Below are 20,000 nucleotides of genomic sequence, written 5' to 3'. Positions count from 1 at the left end.
CATGCAGGAGGTTCTTGGTCTCTTAAAAGTCTTAGACTTATATTGATTGTGTTCATTGTTTATTTGTTTGTGTCTTGTGTAGGGGCTCTGTATCAAGTTTAGAGTCATGCGAAGCTGCAGCAGCCAGTATTGCTCGTAACTCTCCTCATGGCAAGAAACGAGGACACATTGCGTCGACAAGAACTCGAACGATAGCCACACAGACTGACTGCAGTCCAAGTGAAATGAAACGATCGACTATAGTCTGAGAGATAAGTTGGTGCACCGTCCTTGTGGAGCGCACACTCAAGATAGTATTCTGGTACATTTTTATTTAGTAATTAATTTCAGTAAGAGATTTCGTTGATTCTCGAGTCAATAGAGTCTTCTAGTTTGATCGTTTACCGAGTGTTTGGAGAGCCATTTGATTGGTCAAGGTGTTTACCATCAGCAGTTGAGATTCTCAGTAGTAATGCTTCAGTCACCAGTGTGTTACGCTATTGCTCTAAAAATTCAGAAAAAATGAATTTGCACAACATGCAGGGGGCCTCCGAGGACATGAGCACTGCACAGCCTTAGAGCTGTCAAAGGATTTTTTATCTTTACAGTCGTTTAGACATAAGCTTCCTTTCTTGCTACAAAACCACCAGCTTAGTAAAAAAGCTGTGTTCTTTAATCTCTGCAGTTTACACAATGCGCATGCGTGGAAACGTGATCGTGGGCGCGTAAAAAATAGGATGGATGTTGATTTGCTTGTGCAACAGCTCGGTCTGGTCTTTCCGCAGCACGAGCAGCAAACTCTTCGCAATTGCGTTCACGAGCGTTTGCTGCTGATGCCCGACGAGCTCGACGCTGCGGTCGTGTTGGACGCGTGCATCAACTGGATGCTCGACCATCCGGAAGGTCGGGAAGATGACGTCATGGAAGAGAATCAGGTTGACGTACAAGTGATTGACGCGCGTGCGAGCAGCCAGCTGACCGCTGAGGTCGAAGGCGCCAAAGTTGTTGCAGCAGCTGAGTGGGTTTCTTGTGTGTCTCGAATGCCCGTATGAAAATAATTGTTAGAAAACTTAGATCGCATCCGGTCGTCGATACGCCTGCTCCACAGTTGACAACGAACGAGATCATCGACGACGTGGTACGTGCAGACTTCTAGATTTTAATTTTGTTTGACAAATTGTGTGTTTTGATTACATGTACTGTACAGATAGTGTCATCGAATAGATTACACTGCGCATGCGCACATGACTTCTATAGTATTAAATTATATTATTAATATTTATATTAAATTAAATATTTTAAATATTATATTAATAAATTCTATTATATTATATTTTAGCTTTCCTTGTTTCCTGATGCACAACCGGAATTTGTGCGGCAACTCGTGATGACACAGACGTCGGACTGTGCAAACAGGCAAACTAGAATTATTAGGGAAGATGTAGGAAGTTGTCATTGCAAGAGACGATGTGTTGTGGTTGTAGTGTGTGCAACTATTTGTTGGAGCATCGCGACTATCCGAAGGTCGAAACGTCTGTGAAGAAGGCGCAGCCAGTTTCAAAGGTGATGTTGTTAGAATATAAATATTGATTCAAGTCGATGAGCTAAAGTGATTATTGGTAAAAAATTAATTATTTATTTTTTACTTTTTGTGTGTGTTGTGCTCAACCACATCAGTCTGGTTTGTAAGGTCTCTTGTAGGCACCAGAGGCAAACCCTGCCTCAGAGGTGTAAACAGAAGACATGACTTTACGTAGGGTCCGACTGGATCCAAGAAGCAGTGCTTTCTGTTCGTGCTGCAGGTTGTGATGATCTGGAATAATATCTAGCCACCGTGTAACACCTGCGTGCACTGTGCCCAAACGCTCCCAACACCACTAGAACAACCAGTGTTCAACACTGCCACATGCGGCTTACCTTCACCCGCAAGTCACTGTATTTTGTCAACTTCTTAGCCTGTTTCCTGGCGATGTTGCCATCAGCAGGACAGCTGATATCAATAAGAAGACAAGTGTTTGTCTTCTTATTTCTGAGACAGATGTCTGGATGATTGCACCGATCTTTCTAGCAGTAGGGATGGTTGTATTCCACATCATAGTGATGTTGTCCGTCTCCACAAGCCTATCAGGATGATGCCGGTACCATCTGCTCTCCACTGGAACCCCAAAATGATGACAAACATCCAAGTGGATGATGGAGGCCAACTGATTGTGTTGATCAGTGTAGTCCATCGGTGCCAAGGCACTACAGCCTGCCACAATGTGGTCAACTGTTTCCAGACCTACACTGCACATGCGGCAAGTGGGACTGACATCACGATGCAGAATCTTGCGCTCATAATACCGAGTCCGAAGAGCTTGGTCTTGAGCAGCAACGACCAGTCCCTCAGTTGCAGCAGGAAGAGTCGATGACTTCAGCCATCTGTAGGTCTCTTTCATGTCCACAGGTGGTTTCTCAGTGAGATGGCAATACTGACCATGCATAGGTTTTCTGCTCTGTGACTGTACACGAAGAGAACTGCTGCACATACGGTAATGTCTCGCATCTGTTAGAGGTGCTTGCTTGAAGACACCAGACAGGATGGTCCCACTTCCATGCAGGCTTTGCGACTTAGAGAGACTCCCCTGCAGCTATGCAGTAAACTTTATTTATTAACTAGTAAATGAAGCTGTGTTTACACCGTTGCTTCAGAGCTACAAGCGTGTGTGTGTGTATTTATTGTGAACATCAATGTAAATTTTATTAATTTTTGTTTATTTATTGTCATTATTCTGTTGCTAAAACGTGTAATTCTTTGAAAACCCAGGGATGAGTCGATGTGATTAAAGATAATTAACTAAATATCATCAATGTCCCACACTACACTTCGAATTCAGTACACGCACATGTGTGACAGCTGCGTCTCTTGCACGAAGCTGCATCTCTTGCACGGAGCTGGCTTGTTATCCACGTTATTTCTCAATTCTGCATGTAGCGTTCTTGCTTGCATCACTTGAGGTGGACACGATTATCATGCTTCGTTGAGCCATTGCTATCATCTTTCGTTCCGCCAAAATTGATTCTTCGTAGATAGAGATCGATGCACGTGCACGGGAAATACTGTGAAGCGACATGTATGTGTAGCGACCGGATCCAGAAGAAAGCATGCAGCGCAACGTTTCCTACGAGTCTTTCTTGCAAGACGATGTCCATCGTTCATCATCAGTTCTACTCACACCTGTAAATATATTCTTGAACAGAGCGGGCTTGTTATCCACGTTATTTCTTTTCTGTAGCTCTTGATCTTGCATCACTTGCAGTTAACTGCTGAGGTGGACGAGAGTATCATGCTTTCGTTGAGCTGTACGTTGCTAGCATCTTTCCTTCCGATGATAATTTGTCGTAGCTAGATAGATAAAGATTGATCTTGTGCGTCTCCTAGAAATACTGTGAAGCGACATCTAGTGACCGGATCCAGAAGAAAGCAGCGTTAGCGTTTCCTACGAATCTTACTTGCAAGACGCCGCCGATCATTCATCATCAGTCCTACTTACAGCTAAACATTTTGCTCTCTTGAAGATTGCGGATGACATGTTGGTTGTGCACAACGGTACACATGCATGGTCCCATGGGACCTTTGCTTGGCTTCTTGAAGAACGATGAATTTGTTTGTTTGCGATTCTTCTGTAAAAAAGTAATAGACGTGTACAACTCTAGTCTGAACTTTACTCTGCGCTTCTCAGTTTGACGGTTTACCGTTTTTACTATGGATATGACATCTCGGCTTTTCTGTCATAATGCTCGGGATTGTTACATCACCCATTGTTGGTGTCTCAAAGTATGCTGATTGGCTCAACAAATTCCTGAGTGATTCACGCCGATATGCTATTGTTACGTCACCTACGTTTTGCATCCCAAAACGATTGCTGATTGGCTCGACAAACTTCCCGAGCGTGACACATGCTTACAAACAAACATACAAACATAGCGACATACCGACAGACAGACCGGAAGTCAATTCAACTCGTTTAGAGTGAGCTTCTTGCGAAGCAGTCCACCACTTATTGTAGTGTCCTTCTTTTACGCTCGTAGCTTAATTATTATTATTATATTAATTGAATAAATTAATTGGTAGAAAAATTGATTGTTAATTAATTAAAAATGTATTATACTGTTAAACATCTACTGCCTGTGTCTTGTACATGTCAGGGCAATGCTGTCAATTACTTTGAAAATTTTTCGGCACCAATGGCAGCACCGGCACGTGAACAAGCTCTGCAATTGCTCTATAACAAGTTTAGAAATGTTAGTTGTGTACATGCATTATTGTCTGGCGTTGTGGTGTTGATATGTTGGTATTTGTTAGATTTCAAAGACGGATATTTTACAAGTGGCTGCGTTTTATAATTTTCATTATGCTCCAACGCGGAAGTATCTGAGTGAGGTTTTATTAGCAGGAGGAGCGGTTGCGTATACGGCAGATTCTGTGCTGAATAGTCCGCCGGTCAAAGGTGAGGTGATGTTCATGCAGTGGAAAAACACACACACACACACACACACACACACACACACACACACACACACACACACACACACACACACACACACACAAATGGCAAAAGATGGATAAGGAGCTGTCGTTCGTTACGGTTATGCCCCCAACCAGTTGGCTGGGTTCCTGTGCACTATGCAGGAGCTATGGGCCGTGCTAAGCAATCTCCTGGAGCCTGGCGAGGTACTCGCAGGAGCACCGACTGCGACGCCAACTATGGTGTGGGCACCAGAAGTCTCACCTGGACCCCAGTGACGGATGGACTTTGTCGCAGTCGGGGCTTTTGCCACCCCAGTCAATGACCAGGTACTCATTTATACTCCTGAGTCTAGAGAGACAATTGCGTGTGAGTATTATGCCATAGCTCACCATCACTGTGACTTGAACTTGCAACCCTGCAAGGTCCCGGATGTTTCCATTCTCTAAACGCATTCTCTAACCAATTGAGCCACAGTACCACACACACACACACACACACACACACACACACACACACGACACACGACACACACACACAAATTACATTAATAATGGATGCTTTGTTTAGTTTCAGATATTTTGTCAGCTCCGGCTTTATTTGTACGTGTATCATCTCCATCTTCCCAGTCTAGTTCGATTTCTCCAGTGCCCACTTCCAACACATTACCAGCAAAACTACAGATTCAACTAAGAAAGCTTGGGCGACCGAGGAAAGAAATCCAACTCTCTGCAACAACACTTCATCCAGATTTGGAGAAAGAGGTCAAGTTTTATGAGGACTTTAAAAGAAAGAAAAGGGAGGTACGAGTGATAGTTGGTTAATAAATGAGTAATAGAGTGATAGCAGTTGTTACAGGAAAGGGACACTCAGATGGCAAGGGAAAAAGCAGAGAAAGAGTCTAGAGAGGTAGAGATGTCTGTTTGTTGTTCTACAGATGGTGATTTGCCACTAGATTTTACTATATTGTTGTATTTGTTATGTTTGAAAATTTGGATGTCTGTCTTTTAGCAATGTGTGTGTGTGTGTGTGTGTGTGTGTGTGTGTGTGTGTGTGTGTGTGTGTGTACTATATATACATATTTGTTTCTATGCAGTTAGGCCAGATGTTTGAGTGTGGCTGCTGCTTCGGTGAAGTGATTTTTGAAGATCTAGTTCAGTGTGCTGAGGTAAGCAAGTAGCTTAACAAAACACACTGTGCAACCCAGCAGTCATGGACGAGGCAATTTACATTTTATTGCTTGAGGGCTTTTCTCACAATGTTGAAAGTTTGTAATCCAAACATTTGAACAAGACATTTGAATGGCTTAAGACTTTATTCATGCTCAGTAACTAAGTGTATTGCAGTACTCACAGTGTAACAGAATTTCTTGTAAAATGGCATTGTCTGCTAATGGCATTCCCACTTAATGCTAAGCCGTCTTCTTACATTGACATTTTGATCGTTCTATACTAAACTGTTGTGATGGATTAAACTTGTTATTTCAATGTTTCGTTAGGGTCACTTGTTTTGTTGTGAATGTATGAGATTATATGCAAAGGAAGCTGCTTTTGGACAGGGGAAGGTAGCGAGTGTTACATGTAATATCACACAACTTTGGACAATAACAGATGGTCGTTCTGTCAGGCATCCCTCGCTTGTATGAGTGAAGGGTGTGAGAAGAATTTCTTGTATGGTAAGTGTGTGTGTGTGTGTGTGTGTGTGTGTGTGTGTGTGTGTGTGTGTGTGTGTGTGTGTGTGTGTGTGTGTGTGTGTGTGTGTGTGTTGAGTACATTGATCAAAACGTTTGCAACATGGTTGGCTGTCAACGTTTTAGATCAGTTAAGGAAGGCTTTACCCAGTGATGTTCTTGAGAAGTACGAGGAGAGAGTGACTGAAGAAAATCTATCTCTAGCAGAAATGCCAGGACTTGTTAGGTATCTGTTTGTTTGGACAGCCGCATTAAATCGTCTTCAATCTGATGTCCATTTGCACTTACATTTAGATGTCCGAACTGTAATTATGCGGCAGTGATGTCTCCAGATGATAAAGTGTTTAGATGTCAGAATTCAGAGTGTTTAATGGTAATTCTCTCCATCAGTTGTGGCGTACTTCTGTTATGACGTGATGGATTGTTGTTGCTCGTATTACAGAAAACTTGTAGATACTGTAAAGAGGAATGGTCAGAACATTTTGGTAAACCGTGTAATGAAGTAGAGAAGCAGAGTGATCTGAAATTCAGACTAACAATGTAAGAATGGCCACCACACAGCTACCGCTGCATCATTAATTACAGACAGACACATTGGTTTGTCGTTTGTCTGCTGACTGTTTGCATGTACATGAAACTGATTTATGTACAGAGTATTGTGGTATGGCAATGCTATGTTGGTATTTAGTGAAGAGCAAATGACTGAAGCAAAGATCAGACGTTGTCCGAAATGTAATACACAGTTCTTCAAGGAAGAGGGCTGCAATAAGATGACGTGTCGTTGTCAATGCACTATGTGCTACATTTGTAGGCAATTTAAAATAGACTATAATCACTTTTGTCAACACGTTCGTGATCCAGGAAAAGGATGTAAGTAAACTAAAATTTCTCTAATTTTAGATCAGGCAATATGCAATTGAGTGTCTAGATATATGCTGGAAATTGCTAGTGGGCAGGCAGTCTGACAATTGGTTGTACAGATAACTGGATAGACAGACAGACAGACGCAACAGATGCACTGCATGAAGTGGATATGTGAAGCTGTTGGAAATGAAATCACTAACATTTACTGGTTTGTGAGATTCCTGTTACGTACAAATGCATGGAATTGTGTGAACCTTACGTGAAGTTTATTGTACCAGACATTCGCTCTGACTGACCGTATGCAAATCATGTTTGCAAGATGAATCAGATTCATAATTCCTGCTGAACATAACTTTAGTAGCTGCTTGACTCACCATTAAACACAGAAGACACCATGTTGCTCATTCTTATTCTTGACAGCATATCTCCTGTGTGGTATGATAGCAACAAGCCACATTGCATATTGGACTGTACAAAACAAGTATGCAGACTGAGACAGATTGATAGATATAGACAATGACACTGAAATGTGCCAGGAGGAGGCTTGTAAATATGTAATGTGTTTGAAGGCACAAAATGTACAAAGTGCTCTCTGTGGACCAACCAGCAGCAAGACGACGACATGGCAATTAAGGAAATAAGAAGGAAAGCATGCGAAAAGCATAAAGCAGTAATGAAGAGTGAGCATGTTACTTAGCATGCAATGTTTCATATAGTTCAATGGTGCTTACAATTACTGTACAGCGGAATCTAGAGATTTCAACATCAAGATTGGTGTTGATTTGGAACCACCAGCAAAGAGAGTGAAGAAGTCTAAACGACAAGCAAACAGAAACAATCCAAATTAGAGAGTTCAGTGTAGAGATGATAAGTTTAGTCTAAACTGGCCTGTTATATATAGAAACTGTTTTTACGTAAAATTGAAAGTTGAGTTGTGTAATTTTGAAATTCTGGTGAGAGCTGTAGTTTAATTAAACACGTATATTGAATTTAAATCCGTAGCCTCGCAGTCGTGATTGCAGTCCCGGATGCGCATTCTATTAGCATCCGGGACTGCAATCAACACTGCGTGGCTATTGAGTTCTATGATTTATAATTTAAGTAAGGAAGCCAACCATTTATATGTAGAAAGAATTATCGTTGTGCAATTTTTATTTTTTTAAATTAATTAACTAACTCGGGCTTTAAAGTATACGGGTGTCTTTATAAAACGTAGCAACTAACGTGCGCTAATTATTGCGTCATAGGACGTACTACGTACTCGGTTGCTGTGGCGCGGTCTTTTCTTTCTCTGTGTGTCTGTCTGTGTGCTCGTTTACGTCCCATTTCGTCTTCTTTTTGCCGCTGCGCTGTTGCTGAGTGGTAGATTTCTCTCGCGTCAGCCGTTGGTGTTCGTCTAGTGAGTAGAACCAGTTATTGTCGTTTTCGTCATGTCCTGTGTCCACTACAAGTACAGAAACAGTCTGGACTACGACACTATTACGTTCGATGGTCTTCACATATCTTTGGACGATCTCCGTAAAGCAATTGCGAAACAAAAGAAGCTCGGCAAATCGACCGACTTCGTTCTGCAAGTTATCAACGCACAAACGAAAGAAGGTGAGGCTAGAGTTTTTTGCGCACACTGTATGGTAGTGGAGGGATGGAAAGCGGCGTGTGTGAGCGGTAGTTTGTGTGAATATTCCACGTGGCGGGACGTGTGGTGTCATCACAGTGACGTAGGTAGCGTCATGATCACGTGATGGGCACTAATTAAAGACGCTCCATTTGTTAAAGCCTGAACAGCTTTTGTTACTGCACCTGGTTCAGATCCTAAGGCGGAGACATGTTGACAATTTTGTAGTTTTGAACGGGTTTCCCCAGGAGTTAATAACAGCGCGGCATTTTATTAATATTAATTAGCCACCGAGATCTTATCTTAAACAGAATAAGTAACTAATTAATTAATGATTGTCAGACTTATTGGTGTCCCCACTGACATAAATGTCATGATAGCGTGGTAGAAACACATGCCACATTGATAGTCACTAGGTCAAGGTGATATGCATTACTGTCTTTTATCACAACACAACAAATTCATAGGAGCGTCTGGTGGGTACAGATCTTTGCTAACAGTATCAATCCTAAAGCCACTGTAGGATATGGAAGACATCATTTGAGATACAGTCATCACCATAGCGCCATCACCATGGTGCGGCGCCTCGCTATAGGGAAACCCCTGCTAAACATTTGGTGCGTGCGTGTGTGATAACCAGAAGACAGAGAGCTTCACAACGCCCTTTCTGCTGACTCTATACAACGTTTCCTTTGCAAGCTAAGTAAACAATTCCAGAGGATTGCAATTCTAAGCCGGACTGTGTATACATAAAAATCAATCACAAGCATCTTGTCTAACTACTTGTTTGTTATCTCATAGAATACAAAGGTGACAACACTTTAATTCCAAGGAATGCGTCTGTAATTGTTCGACGAGTTCCAGTGGGAGCAGGGTCAGTGCATTGTTTGGCATTTGCATGATTTCGTCAAGTTTACTTTTGCTTTTATTTGTCATCAGAGGAAGCGAAGACGGCGGAAGTCTTGCAGTATGTGGTTATTGCTTGCATGAAGTTGGCTTTTACAGTATTATGGGAGGGTGTAGGTAGGGCTTTGAGAACTGATAGCTTCATGCTATGTGTGGGTGGGATAGCTCAATAAAACAGCACTGCTACTCGGTGCATTGGACTGGGTGTGAGTCATAGGAGCATGCTCATAGCAATTGTTGGTGAAATCTTGTGGCTGCACTCTTCGTCGTTTCGTCTTTTCTTCTGGTTGTCGCTTCTTGGACTACGACTGTGTGCATCGTGGAGATAGCTCTCGTAGCGATGATTCTAAGCAATTCCTCTTGGTTTGCTTGTTTGCTACCACTTGTTGGACTACTTGCCCTCTGATTGAAATGAGTCATACCATGTGACACCAGAGCATACAATAGAACGAGAATTACAGAATATTTGCGGTTATTTCTTTTGCTGTATTGCACTGCCGGTGCGAACTACTGAGTAGATGTAGAGACTGAAAGTGTGAACTGTAGAGTACTTGGTTGTACAGAGTATAGTGAAATTGGACAGTGTAGCATAGACGTTGAGAGACTATTAGACTATTGTAGCTGCTGAGACTGAATTATGCAGCATCTGGTGCAGTTCAAGACAAAGAATGCTTGGTGATGGAAAGACAGCTGGAGATGCAGGAAAAGATTGCTGAAAATGATTGGACATTGCTTGTTCTGACTGTCGTCTGACTGGTCGGGCATGGAGTCAACTACGGTGGCGGCAGCAGCCACAAGAATGGGACTTATGAACTGAATATTATGAGTGTTTGTTGAACTCTATAGTGTTGTATGTATGTAGTGGGATCGTGTAGTTTGTGTGTTTGTGCATGGATCATGTTGTGTGCGGTAGAATTATTGTTGTCTTTTCTCCTTGAAGGCAGACAGCCAGGCAAAATCAACAGACTTGAGCAAGGTAGATCAATCAATACATGCTTGTGGATACGTGTAATATTGTACATAACTTTAATGATTTGTCTTGCTAATATTTGTAGCATTTGTATGGTTAGCATGTATGGGATGATTTTAATTGGTATTGAACTCTCTGTTGTGGGTGGTTTCACTGCTGTGCTTTGTTGTTGTTTATTTATGTACTGGAAAGAGAATATCTGTGGCATTCTTGAACTCGTTTCACTTTAGAGCTGTTTGTGTGAGAGTTCTGTTATGTCTACCAGAATTTGTAATTTTTTATCATTGTCTAAGCATTTGGGCAGCCAATTAATTTTTAAATAAATTAATTTGTGGATGTGTGTGTGTGTGTGTGTGTGTGTGTGTGTGTGTGTGTGTGTGTGTGTGTGTGTGTGCATGCAGATCTACAGATGCAAGCACACGTTACGACTACAAAGGCTGTAAATGAATTTGCATTAGACTGCAGACTTATCGAAAGCTATGGGGACCGAAGAGGAGAAAATGAAAGCAATGATGGCTCAGTCAACAGAAGACTATGATCCATCAAAGTGGGTGTTTTACCTTAGTTCATTAATCCCATAAACTTTGTCCCAGCGAGTATCCATGAACAGATACCAGAAGATACGTTATCGTCCTCCATCATCATCATATGTCTGCTTTCGATGTAGCAAACCCGGCCATCACATTAGAAACTGCCCCATGAATGGAGTAATATTACCATACCATTGTGCCCATTCTAACTAGTAGGTTTGGTTTCATGCATTATAGATCAAGCGAGCCACTGGTATACCTCAGATATTCATGAAAGCAGCAGAAAATGCTGATGTTCCTGGTGCCATGATAACTTCAGGCGGAAAGCTAGCTGTACCCGTTATCGACAGTGTGGCGTATAGTAAAGGCAAGAAAGCTACGGATAGAGATTTTCCTGTAGGCGCCAAAGTTGCATCAGCTCCTGTAGTACAAAGAGTGCAACGTAATATTCCTGAAGAAATGATCTGTCCTCTGTGTCGGAAGCTGATGACAGATGCAGTGCTGATACCTTGCTGTGGACGAAGCTACTGTGATGATTGCATTAGAAACCATCTGTTGGAAAACAAGTTTGTCTGCCCTGAACCCGACTGCAAAGAAACTAACGTCTCACCTGATAATCTCATTCCTAACCGATCTCTCAGAAAGGTGGATAGTCATCGTCTTCCCTTGTAATTCGTATCCATCTGCAGTATTTTGTACATTTAGGCTATCAATAATTTTCGAAATGGAGTGTCTGGGGCTAAAGGAGCATCAGGATTAAAACCGTCTCAAACAGATGTTGAGCAGAAACCACCAAAGGCAGAGGCAGCTGCATCGAAAGATGTGGTTTCAGCTAATGAATCACAAGCAAGAAAAGAGGTTTGTTAAGCGATGTTTACAAGAATGAGCAGGAAACTAATTTTGAGTTGTGCTAATGTTAGGATTCTCAAAAGAAGTCTCCAGTAGTTGATGAAGGTAGTAGAGGTAGGTACAGTGACTGTGTTCAGTGTGTATGTTTAGTGATTATGTACATGCAACTTTATGTAAGTGCATAGAGCTAGGCTACTGACAAGCCATATTTGCAGAGTACTCAACTGAATGGAATTTATTATTGTACAGGTGTGAACATTTCAGTTTATGTTTAGATTCAACACCTGAGGCTGATACGGAGTTGTCAAAACCACCAGATCATGTACCAGCTGCCAAACTACATCCAGGAAAGGTTGAACAGTTTCCACACCTTGCACCTCCTCCAATAATGTCACGAATGCCAGGCTACCTTCCTCCTCCTGGTCCTTTGTATCCTGCCATGGTAGAAGTACCAGGTCATGGCATTCCTTATCCACCAGTCTTGCCACCTGGTCCTGTACCGCTTTCATTTGGTCCTCAACCTCCATTTCCAGGTCCTGGTCCCGGAATGGTCATAGATCCTGGTCATATGTCCAGGTTGGATGAACCACCTCCAATGTCAGCTGATGAATTTTATAGACACAAACTAGAGATGATGAAGCAGATGGGTCATTCATCATCCAGTTATTCATCACGATCATCTACTTCTAGTCGACATTCATCATATTCTAGGTCATCGTCTTCATCTCGTTCTCTCTCGTATTCACCTAAACGTCATCGATCTAAACGTTATGATCGGTCTCGGTCAAGGTCTCTTTCTGTGTCAAGAAGACACCGCAGACGTAAGTCGCCTGCATCTTCACATCGAAGGAATCAGTCTGGTTCACATCGTATATCAAAACATCGACATCAAGACAGTGCTAAACGAACGGGAAGGCACAGAAAAAGAAAATCACCAAGGAGATCACGGACTCCTGTGAAACGCTATTCGCGCTCCCCTCTTTATGATACGTCAAGATCAGGCAGTCGGATGAAACATGGAACTGAACATAAACCAAAGCACAGAAAGCGTTCAAGAAGTGCTTCTCCAGACATTGTGAAGGTGAAGAGGAAAGAGAAGACATTGAAACACAGCAGAGAATTTAAGGAAGAGCGCACACAGTCTGCAAGGAAAGACAATCCAAAGGCAGGGAGAGAAAAGAAACGAGCTAAATTAGAGAAGGTAAAGGTGAAGAATGTCACAACTGAACCTAGAGAGTTGCATGAACAGAAAGTATCACCAGAAGGGCAATTGTCAGGTGAGGTTGGTGTTTCCGATTCAGTAGCTATCACAGACAATTGTCCTACAGCAGCTGCTGTTGAAAGTGATGTAATTGCAGAATCCCAATCACTTAACTTGGGGCATGTGCAATCTCCAAAGTCATGTAATGATCCATCTGATAATCATATGTCAGAAACTGAGGAAAAGAACACAACTGAGGAAAAGAACACAACTGAGGAAAAGGGCACAACTGAGGAAAAGAGCCCAACTGAAGAAAAGAGCCCAACTGAAGAAAAGAGCACTGTCATTGTACAACAAGAGCCTGTTATAGAAACTGAGACAAGTAGTAGAGATTCGGATGCTAATGAGGCTCACAGAACAGTAGAAACTGTAAGCGAGAGACTCACAACAAAGTCACGTCCAACAAAGGCAGTGGATAGTTTACTGAAAGCTAGTACTGGCTTGTTAAAAGCAGCTGTAATGGGTGCTATAGCTGATGCCCGGCAGCATCAGAAGAAAGCACAACATACACCAAAGCACAAACATCTAAAACGTCAAAGAGCAGAACAACAACAAAGAGATATGTCTTCCAATGAACGGGAGCCTAAGACAGTAAATTCTTCAAAACCTGTGGTCTTTACAAAAAGTGAAGAAATGGTTTCTAAATTACTACATGCAGCAAAGAAAGAAACAGCAGCTGTTCTAAAACCCCACAAGAAAGTTATTAGGCATCCAAAGAATGTAGCTCAAGTAGAAAAGCCAAATTTTCCTACAGAGAAGAGACCAGAAAAGCAAAGTCCTGAAGGTGGTCACATGCAAGGGCAGGAATCTGAGTCTCTTCATGCAGAATGTCGAGAATCTCCAACAGAGAATGTAGCAGCATCAGTTGAAACCAAACCACAGAAGGAAGACACTGCTAGCCACATTGCTTCACACAAACGGGCCATGTCAGAAGGGGTTGCTGATGTTACTGGTGAAAGTGCTTTAGGTGGCTCCGAGGCTGATCACTCACCTGAAGTTGTAGACTCTGTTCTTCATGAAGTCAAACATAAAAACAAAATGAAGAGAAAGAAACACCACAAACACCATAAACATCGACGTCACAGCAAGAGTAAGTATAATGAAGGGAGCAGAGAAGAAACAGAAGAGATGGGAGATTCAGAAAGCCGACTTGCTGAGGCAGAAACAGCATAACTATATTTTTCATGGGGTTGTATTGGTATTGCATGGTGGTGTCATTAAAGTTGGGTATTTCTATTATTACTAATTTAAACACAGTACACTACCACCAGATTCTTCTATGTAGTCATTCTATTGTACAAATGGCTGTAATACAAAATCTTTAAAACAAACAATACAACATCACTGTCACTGTCACACAATTCTTAGCACCACAGCATTCGTTTGTTGACTACTAATAAATGTGCAATATCTAATTCTGACTACAAGGGAGATGGAGATGGGTACAAATGTAATACCTAGCCAATGCAGCTGTCTTGTAAATTTTGTTAGTACCTTACATCTGCTACCAAATATCCACATGTCTACTTTACTTTTGATACAGATTTCATTTCCTGTACATATCTTTTGTAAACTTTGTCAGTACCGCAGAGCCAGTCCCAGAACTGAAAGAACGAGCCATAGTTTCCGACGTTGTGTGAATGATGGAAGTCGTGTAGAGCCGGTCCTGGTCTGAATGGAAAATATCTGAACGGCACCCACCAGAAATCATAGCCACTATGACCATCCAAACTTTCTACAATTCGTATAAACAGCCAGATCCACATAGTCAGTAGATGGCAGCCTGTGAGAAATGGCCCAGTAAAGAATGGCAGTGAGTTACTCAATAAATATTCTAAGGGATGAGCATATTCTGCTGCCATGCCAATTGGAGTATAAAACTGATGATGCTGCTTGTGTATCCGACGATAGAGAAATGGTACATGTAGCAATCTGTGAGTCCAGTAGAATAAGGCATCTTCCACAATCACACAAATTACAATATGGCCAGCTACTTCAGACCTACAAGACGTTTGAAAGAAGCAGTGATTACGATAATATACTGCAGTGCAGTCTAGATTACCAGGATGGCAATGGAAACGTCATTTGAACTCCTGATGCCTTTGCAATGTAGTACAAAAAGGGAAGTCCAAGTGGCTCCAAAACAAAGTGATTAAATGCCAGCTGTTTCAAGCAACGTCTCAACAGTTTCCCATCTGGGTACTTTGCCTGCATAAGAAGTCACATAGAATCTATACCGTAAAAGCATTAGCTACTACCTGCATGTCAACTGCTACTGACATGTTACAATTAAAACTGTAGACCGACGCAAAAAGCTTGTAATCATAAGTCATTGCCTCTTGCAACTAGTATGCATATTCATACGTCGTAACGAGCAGTCAAAGCTATGAAGTTTGTAATATGGCCCAACATCTTCAGCAATCACAGCCACAACAAGGACTATCCTCTTTAACACATTTGGCTTCTTGTAACAGCATATGGCTTCAGCATGTTAGACCTACTGTAAATCCCACTTTTCACTTTGGGGTAACTAATAAAAACAACAATTCGACATGACTTATTGTTTGACAATCTATAATGCTAACCACAGGAGATGCAGACAGTGAGATTCATCTCTCAATACAATAGTCTAGTGTATTGTGAGATCCATCCCTCCAATACAATAGTCTAGTGTATTGTGAGATCCATCCCTCCAATACAATAGTCTAGTGTAGTGTGAGATGCATCCCTCCAATACAATAGTCTAGTCTGAGATGCATCTCTCCAATGTCCATATCTAGATATTTGCAAAAACATGTCACGTGCAGAAACACTCGCAGTAGGTAGTACACTGTACGATGACATCACGATTTACTGATTGCGAAAGACGCACGTTAAAACACACTTCTTACTTTCTGTATTTTGCTTGTCGGAAAAATATCGAAATGGTCAATAGCAGCGAGCACGAGGCTGCCACACACAAACGTAATTTCATGAATCACTGCAGTTCCAATCACAAAAACTCCTAAAGGCCAAGAACCATCAAACAGAGAGTTGAGGACAAAGTCCATTTTTATTGTGCTAAAATCATTAACACTTACACATCCGGGTATTGCAGCTGAAGGTGTGGTTATGTAATTTATCCAATCGCGCGCTTCTCGCGCTGGTCTGGATGCTCGAGGCTATTTATGTCGACTGTCGTACAGTTGGCTCAGTTGGATACTGAGTATAACGCCGATTCGGTTGAATGGTGTCATTTCGGTGGATACGAAGATATTGTGAGTTGTGGAACGTACGAGCTTGAAGAAGGAAAGGAGAGCGACGAGAGTCGGCGCATTGGACTGTTGCATTTGTATCAAGTGGAATCAAGTGGAGAAACGCAGTAACTTGACGTTTACCTGTTTAATTAATTAATTAATTATTAGTGTGTCTGCTTGCCTACTACAGTAACAGTTTCTTTTGGTAGTTAAGCAGACTCAGTCAATTAATTAATTTTTATAATAAATATTATAATTATTTATTAATTTATTATTATCTACTTCTGTGTTTGTTATAATAAACTATCAAATTCTACTGTTAATAACTCGTTTAGTGATGTCAAAATCGAAAAGTTGCAATCAGTTAAAACGTCCGGTCTTCTTGACATGAAATGGTAACGTGTGCGTCACTGTAGCTTGGCGAGCGATGTATTGATGGCACGAACTTGCTGTATAGGCTTTCAGTGAGAAGGTTTCCAGTGCTATTGGCAACAGCTGTTGCATCTGGACATGTAGACTTGTATACTGTCAAGGAGGATGAGGATGTAATACACTACAGGGCATTCTAATATTTACTGTACTGATAACAAATGTCTTTGACATAACCGTATGCAGCTATCAAAGTTGTCATTGCAAAAACTCGGTAGCCATCCTGTCACCGATAGTCTCTGTTTGTCTTTGGATTCTTCGTCTTCTGACTGTGGGTATGTTTATGTTTAGTAAAGATACTAACGGTGTACTAGTTTGAAGACGTCGGATGATGTCGTGATATGTAGAGTACGGCTTGTCGTGAGCAATTCTCCAGGAACGGTTGCGGTTCTCAATGACACCGAGTCGGAGTTGAAGACAACAGTTAGCTGGAAGGCTCACGACTTTGAAGCGTGGATAGCAACATGGGACAGATGGAACCAGAATACTGTCTTCACAGGTTAATGCATGTGATACGATGTAGATGTAGGTAATAGCATGGCCTTGTAACATAGTATGGACACTTTATTTTGTATTATATGCTGCAGGTGGTGATGATTGTAAGCTCAAATTTTGGGATCTACGTAGTCTCGATCGGCCACATCACATCTGTAAACGGTGCAGACAGTGACAGTCACTGCCAATAGAAAATAATTGAATATGAATGATTGCAACTTCTAGTCATACAATGGGTGTCTGCAGCATTAGCAGTCATCCTAGTCAACCCCATATTCTCGCAACTGGCAGGTATGCAGCCGAGATAAAAAGTAGTAGCCAGGCATTGATTTAATTAACAGTATTTGTGATGTTGTCCAAGTAGCTATGATGAGATGGTGTGTGTATGGGACACACGTAATATGAGACGATCATTATGTGAAGTCGGTGTGGGTGGTGGCGTTTGGAGGCTCAAATGGCATCCATCTGACAAACGGCTTTTGTTAGCTGCGTGTATGCATAACGGATGCAACGTTTTGAGCTGTCAAACAGGTGGGCGAGTGGAACTGTAACACAGTGTGATGATTTGTTGTTAATATTAATTATTTGTGATGACTTTTAGAGCTCGGGTCTATCACAACAGTCGTGAGCTACCAGGAGCACAAGTCATTACTTTACGGCATTGACTGGGGATATACAAATCTCAAAGGGAATCATCAGTCTGTCATTGCTAGCTGCTCGTTCTATGATCGTAAATTTCACATTTGGTGTTATCGTTGAGAACGAGGTGAAATGAGTTGAACATAGTAATTACGCAAGGTGAGATGGTTTCAGTAAAGATACACTGATTGGGTGACTAAAATTGTATCATGAAAATTGTGTTTACCCTATGAATGGAAATAGATAATTATTAATTAAATTAGTTTTATGTAGGTTTGTTATTGGTGTTTGACATACAGTGTATTGTTATCTGGTATCAACACTTGTTTTAGTTGAATCCAATTGCACACACACACACACACACACACACACACACACACACACACACACACACAGTAGTTCACACTTTGATAGCATACCTATTCATAAGCAGATTCAGGTAAAGGCTGCTAGTGTACTATATCTAAGACTGTGGAAATAACATCATTGTGCTACATCTTATCAATAATGTGTCCTTTCTTTGGTGTATCAGTGCTTGGAAAAAATATTCCTCAGTTTCAGACTCAGTTCTTTTACAATTTCTGGTTGTGACTCTGCAATGTTTTCATTCTCAAAAGCATTGAAGTCGTTCCCATCATCTCCTTGATGATCATACAGTTCTCTTGCCACCAGACCATGCCAGTCTCCTTCCAGTTTTGTTCCATTCCACTTGACCCATTCTGTATATCGGTAACGATCCGTTCTCATACTGTATCCCATGTAATTGAATTGGCTGCGATTAGTGTGAAGGCACACATCTGCATTACCATTCTTATAATCGCCACATCGTGGGTACTGAGACAGAGCAGCTGCTTTCACAGTCTTTGTCTGGTTATGAAACAAGGGGACCAACGACAATCCATCTAAGTTTTCTTGACAAGGTGGCAGGCCGGCCAGTTCTACCAGAGTAGGAAACACATCAACCAGCTCTACAAGAGCAGATGTCTTCTTACCAGCTGTGTCTGGTTGCCATGGCACTCGAATCATGAAAGGAACACGAGTTGCCAGTTCAAAGTTGGTATGTTTTGCCCACTCATTGTGTTCTCCCAGTTGATAGCCGTGATCTCCGTGCAGAGCCACTATAGTATCGTTAGAGAGTCCAAGACGATCCAACTCATCCAATACTTTACCAACCAGTGAGTCCATATAGGTAGTGGCAGCATAATACCCTCTTCTCAGTTGTTGCTGCACAGTGACCGGGTAAGGCGTAGTGATGTTATGAGTGTAGCGGTGCAGATCAGAATATTTATGAGGTCGCATTCCATTATAAAATGCAATGTATGGCATTCCAGTAGGAATATACAGGAACTTGGCTACACTAATGGCCGACTGGTTTGGATACTGCTTGATAAACTCTTCTGGAAATGCCCACGGCAAATGAGGCTTATGAAAACCAACAGCAAGAAAGAATGGTCCACTATTGTTCTGTGCAACATAACGAAGACGTTCAATGATAATAGATGTGGAGTTCACATCACAAAAAGGATGGTCACGTGGTAGAGCACACCAGCTGGTGTTTTTCGGGCAATGACCAGGGTCTCCATAATACCAAGGAAATTGGCTCAAATCAGACCACGATGGAGGATCAAAATTAGGTGGAAGATTCTTGTGAAACACTTTGCCGACTCCCGATGAGAAATACCCGTGTTCCTTAAAGTATTGTGGCATAGACGACCAATTGAGTCCCACACCTTTCTCCCGGAAGTGGTCGATGAAATTCCACACCTTGCTGGTATCCGGACGCCTACCAGTCATGAAAGAGTTACGTGAAGGTGCACACACTGACTGCTGACAATAAGCTCTTTCGAATACAAGAGCCTGCTTTGCCAGCTTGTCTATATTCGGAGTGTATGTCTCATGTTGATCGTACGCTCCCAATTGAGGTCGCAGATCGTCTATCACAAAGTACAGCACATTCTTCAACTTTGCGGCCCCGCAGACTGTTGGAACAGTCATCGATACCAAGCAGAGTGTACAGCAAAGCCAGGTG

General features: G+C 41.9%; 6 protein-coding genes across 9 annotated transcripts in view; 4 read left to right on the top strand and 2 right to left on the bottom strand.

Annotated features, from left to right (window-relative positions):
- The window catches only part of LOC134184891 (SEC14-like protein 1), a 3,474-nt gene extending 3,000 nt beyond the window's left edge, over positions 1–474 (top strand). The window contains exon 8 of the mRNA XM_062652657.1: positions 83–474. Coding sequence (XP_062508641.1) covers positions 83–248 — 166 coding nt within the window. The 3' untranslated portion in view covers positions 249–474. The remainder of the gene's footprint in view (positions 1–82) is intronic.
- Positions 475–665: 191 nt separating this feature from the next.
- Positions 666–8,030, top strand: LOC134184867 (E3 ubiquitin-protein ligase RNF216-like). Of its 2 annotated transcripts, XM_062652629.1 has the most exons (17): positions 677–997; positions 1,054–1,117; positions 1,319–1,395; positions 1,464–1,542; positions 4,168–4,263; positions 4,325–4,469; positions 5,058–5,290; positions 5,346–5,396; positions 5,584–5,655; positions 5,986–6,051; positions 6,114–6,162; positions 6,304–6,403; positions 6,472–6,550; positions 6,620–6,717; positions 6,866–7,047; positions 7,611–7,721; positions 7,786–8,030. In XM_062652629.1, the coding sequence occupies exons 1-17, from the start codon at positions 717–719 to the stop codon at positions 7,887–7,889; spliced, it is 1,887 nt and encodes a 628-aa protein (XP_062508613.1). In that variant the 5' UTR covers positions 677–716; the 3' UTR covers positions 7,890–8,030. The 2 variants fall into 2 exon arrangements, 1 of the variants encoding a protein (XP_062508613.1); XR_009970699.1 differs by lacking the exons at positions 6,866–7,047; positions 7,611–7,721; positions 7,786–8,030 and adding an exon at positions 6,830–6,844 and having other exon boundaries at positions 666–997; positions 6,620–6,774.
- Positions 8,031–8,275: 245 nt separating this feature from the next.
- Positions 8,276–14,533, top strand: LOC134185046 (E3 ubiquitin-protein ligase RBBP6-like). Its single transcript, XM_062652826.1, has 10 exons — positions 8,276–8,640; positions 9,458–9,530; positions 9,596–9,623; positions 10,503–10,538; positions 10,991–11,079; positions 11,143–11,239; positions 11,300–11,707; positions 11,768–11,920; positions 11,983–12,025; positions 12,187–14,533. The coding sequence occupies exons 1-10, from the start codon at positions 8,472–8,474 to the stop codon at positions 14,343–14,345; spliced, it is 3,255 nt and encodes a 1,084-aa protein (XP_062508810.1). The 5' UTR covers positions 8,276–8,471; the 3' UTR covers positions 14,346–14,533.
- Positions 14,524–16,241, bottom strand: LOC134185047 (uncharacterized). Of its 3 annotated transcripts, none has more exons than XM_062652827.1 (3): positions 16,064–16,241; positions 15,235–15,380; positions 14,524–15,173 (listed from the first exon to the last, which is right to left on the bottom strand). In XM_062652827.1, exons 1-3 carry the CDS (start codon positions 16,220–16,222, stop codon positions 14,696–14,698), a joined length of 783 nt encoding a protein of 260 aa, XP_062508811.1. In that variant the 5' UTR covers positions 16,223–16,241; the 3' UTR covers positions 14,524–14,695. The 3 variants fall into 3 exon arrangements, with proteins under 3 accessions (XP_062508811.1, XP_062508812.1, XP_062508814.1); XM_062652828.1 differs by having other exon boundaries at positions 15,235–15,702; positions 16,064–16,176; XM_062652830.1 differs by having other exon boundaries at positions 15,235–15,403; positions 16,064–16,176.
- A 92-nt stretch (positions 16,242–16,333) lies between these two features.
- The window catches only part of LOC134184261 (diphthine methyltransferase-like), an 11,013-nt gene continuing 7,346 nt past the window's right edge, over positions 16,334–20,000 (top strand). Inside the window, exons 1-9 of the mRNA XM_062651906.1 lie at positions 16,334–16,533; positions 16,744–16,803; positions 16,866–16,953; positions 17,024–17,112; positions 17,185–17,336; positions 17,425–17,494; positions 17,558–17,623; positions 17,697–17,863; positions 17,934–18,130. Coding sequence (XP_062507890.1) covers positions 16,340–16,533; positions 16,744–16,803; positions 16,866–16,953; positions 17,024–17,112; positions 17,185–17,336; positions 17,425–17,494; positions 17,558–17,623; positions 17,697–17,863; positions 17,934–18,091 — 1,044 coding nt within the window. The 5' untranslated portion in view covers positions 16,334–16,339 and the 3' untranslated portion in view covers positions 18,092–18,130. The remainder of the gene's footprint in view (positions 16,534–16,743; positions 16,804–16,865; positions 16,954–17,023; positions 17,113–17,184; positions 17,337–17,424; positions 17,495–17,557; positions 17,624–17,696; positions 17,864–17,933; positions 18,131–20,000) is intronic.
- On the bottom strand, positions 18,145–19,994 carry LOC134184260 (iduronate 2-sulfatase-like). Its single transcript, XM_062651903.1, has one exon. It carries the CDS (start codon positions 19,964–19,966, stop codon positions 18,500–18,502), a length of 1,467 nt encoding a protein of 488 aa, XP_062507887.1. The 5' UTR covers positions 19,967–19,994; the 3' UTR covers positions 18,145–18,499.

This window comes from Corticium candelabrum, chromosome 9 (genome assembly GCF_963422355.1).
Source record: "Corticium candelabrum chromosome 9, ooCorCand1.1, whole genome shotgun sequence".
NCBI classification, from domain to species: domain Eukaryota; kingdom Metazoa; phylum Porifera; class Homoscleromorpha; order Homosclerophorida; family Plakinidae; genus Corticium; species Corticium candelabrum.
Note: the sequence above shows the minus strand (reverse complement) of the source record. Positions and strands in the feature narration are given on the sequence as shown.

Coding starts and splice junctions, on each gene's coding strand:
- LOC134185046 (XM_062652826.1), top strand. CDS start 8,472: ATGTCCTGTGTCCACTACAAGTACAGAAACAGTCTGGACTACGACACT. Junction 9,624..10,502: donor AAGACGGCGGAAGTCTTGCA/GTATGTGGTTAT, acceptor TTCTCCTTGAAG/GCAGACAGCCAGGCAAAATC. Junction 10,539..10,990: donor AATCAACAGACTTGAGCAAG/GTAGATCAATCA, acceptor AATTTGCATTAG/ACTGCAGACTTATCGAAAGC.
- LOC134184867 (XM_062652629.1), top strand. CDS start 717: ATGGATGTTGATTTGCTTGTGCAACAGCTCGGTCTGGTCTTTCCGCAG. Junction 6,163..6,303: donor TGAGAAGAATTTCTTGTATG/GTAAGTGTGTGT, acceptor TCAACGTTTTAG/ATCAGTTAAGGAAGGCTTTA. Junction 6,718..6,865: donor CTGAAATTCAGACTAACAAT/GTAAGAATGGCC, acceptor GTTGGTATTTAG/TGAAGAGCAAATGACTGAAG.
- LOC134184260 (XM_062651903.1), bottom strand. CDS start 19,966: ATGACTGTTCCAACAGTCTGCGGGGCCGCAAAGTTGAAGAATGTGCTG.
- LOC134185047 (XM_062652827.1), bottom strand. CDS start 16,222: ATGGACTTTGTCCTCAACTCTCTGTTTGATGGTTCTTGGCCTTTAGGA. Junction 15,381..16,063: donor CGACAAGCAAAATACAGAAA/GTAAGAAGTGTG, acceptor CTTCTTATGCAG/GCAAAGTACCCAGATGGGAA. Junction 15,174..15,234: donor ACGTTTCCATTGCCATCCTG/GTAATCTAGACT, acceptor AACGTCTTGTAG/GTCTGAAGTAGCTGGCCATA.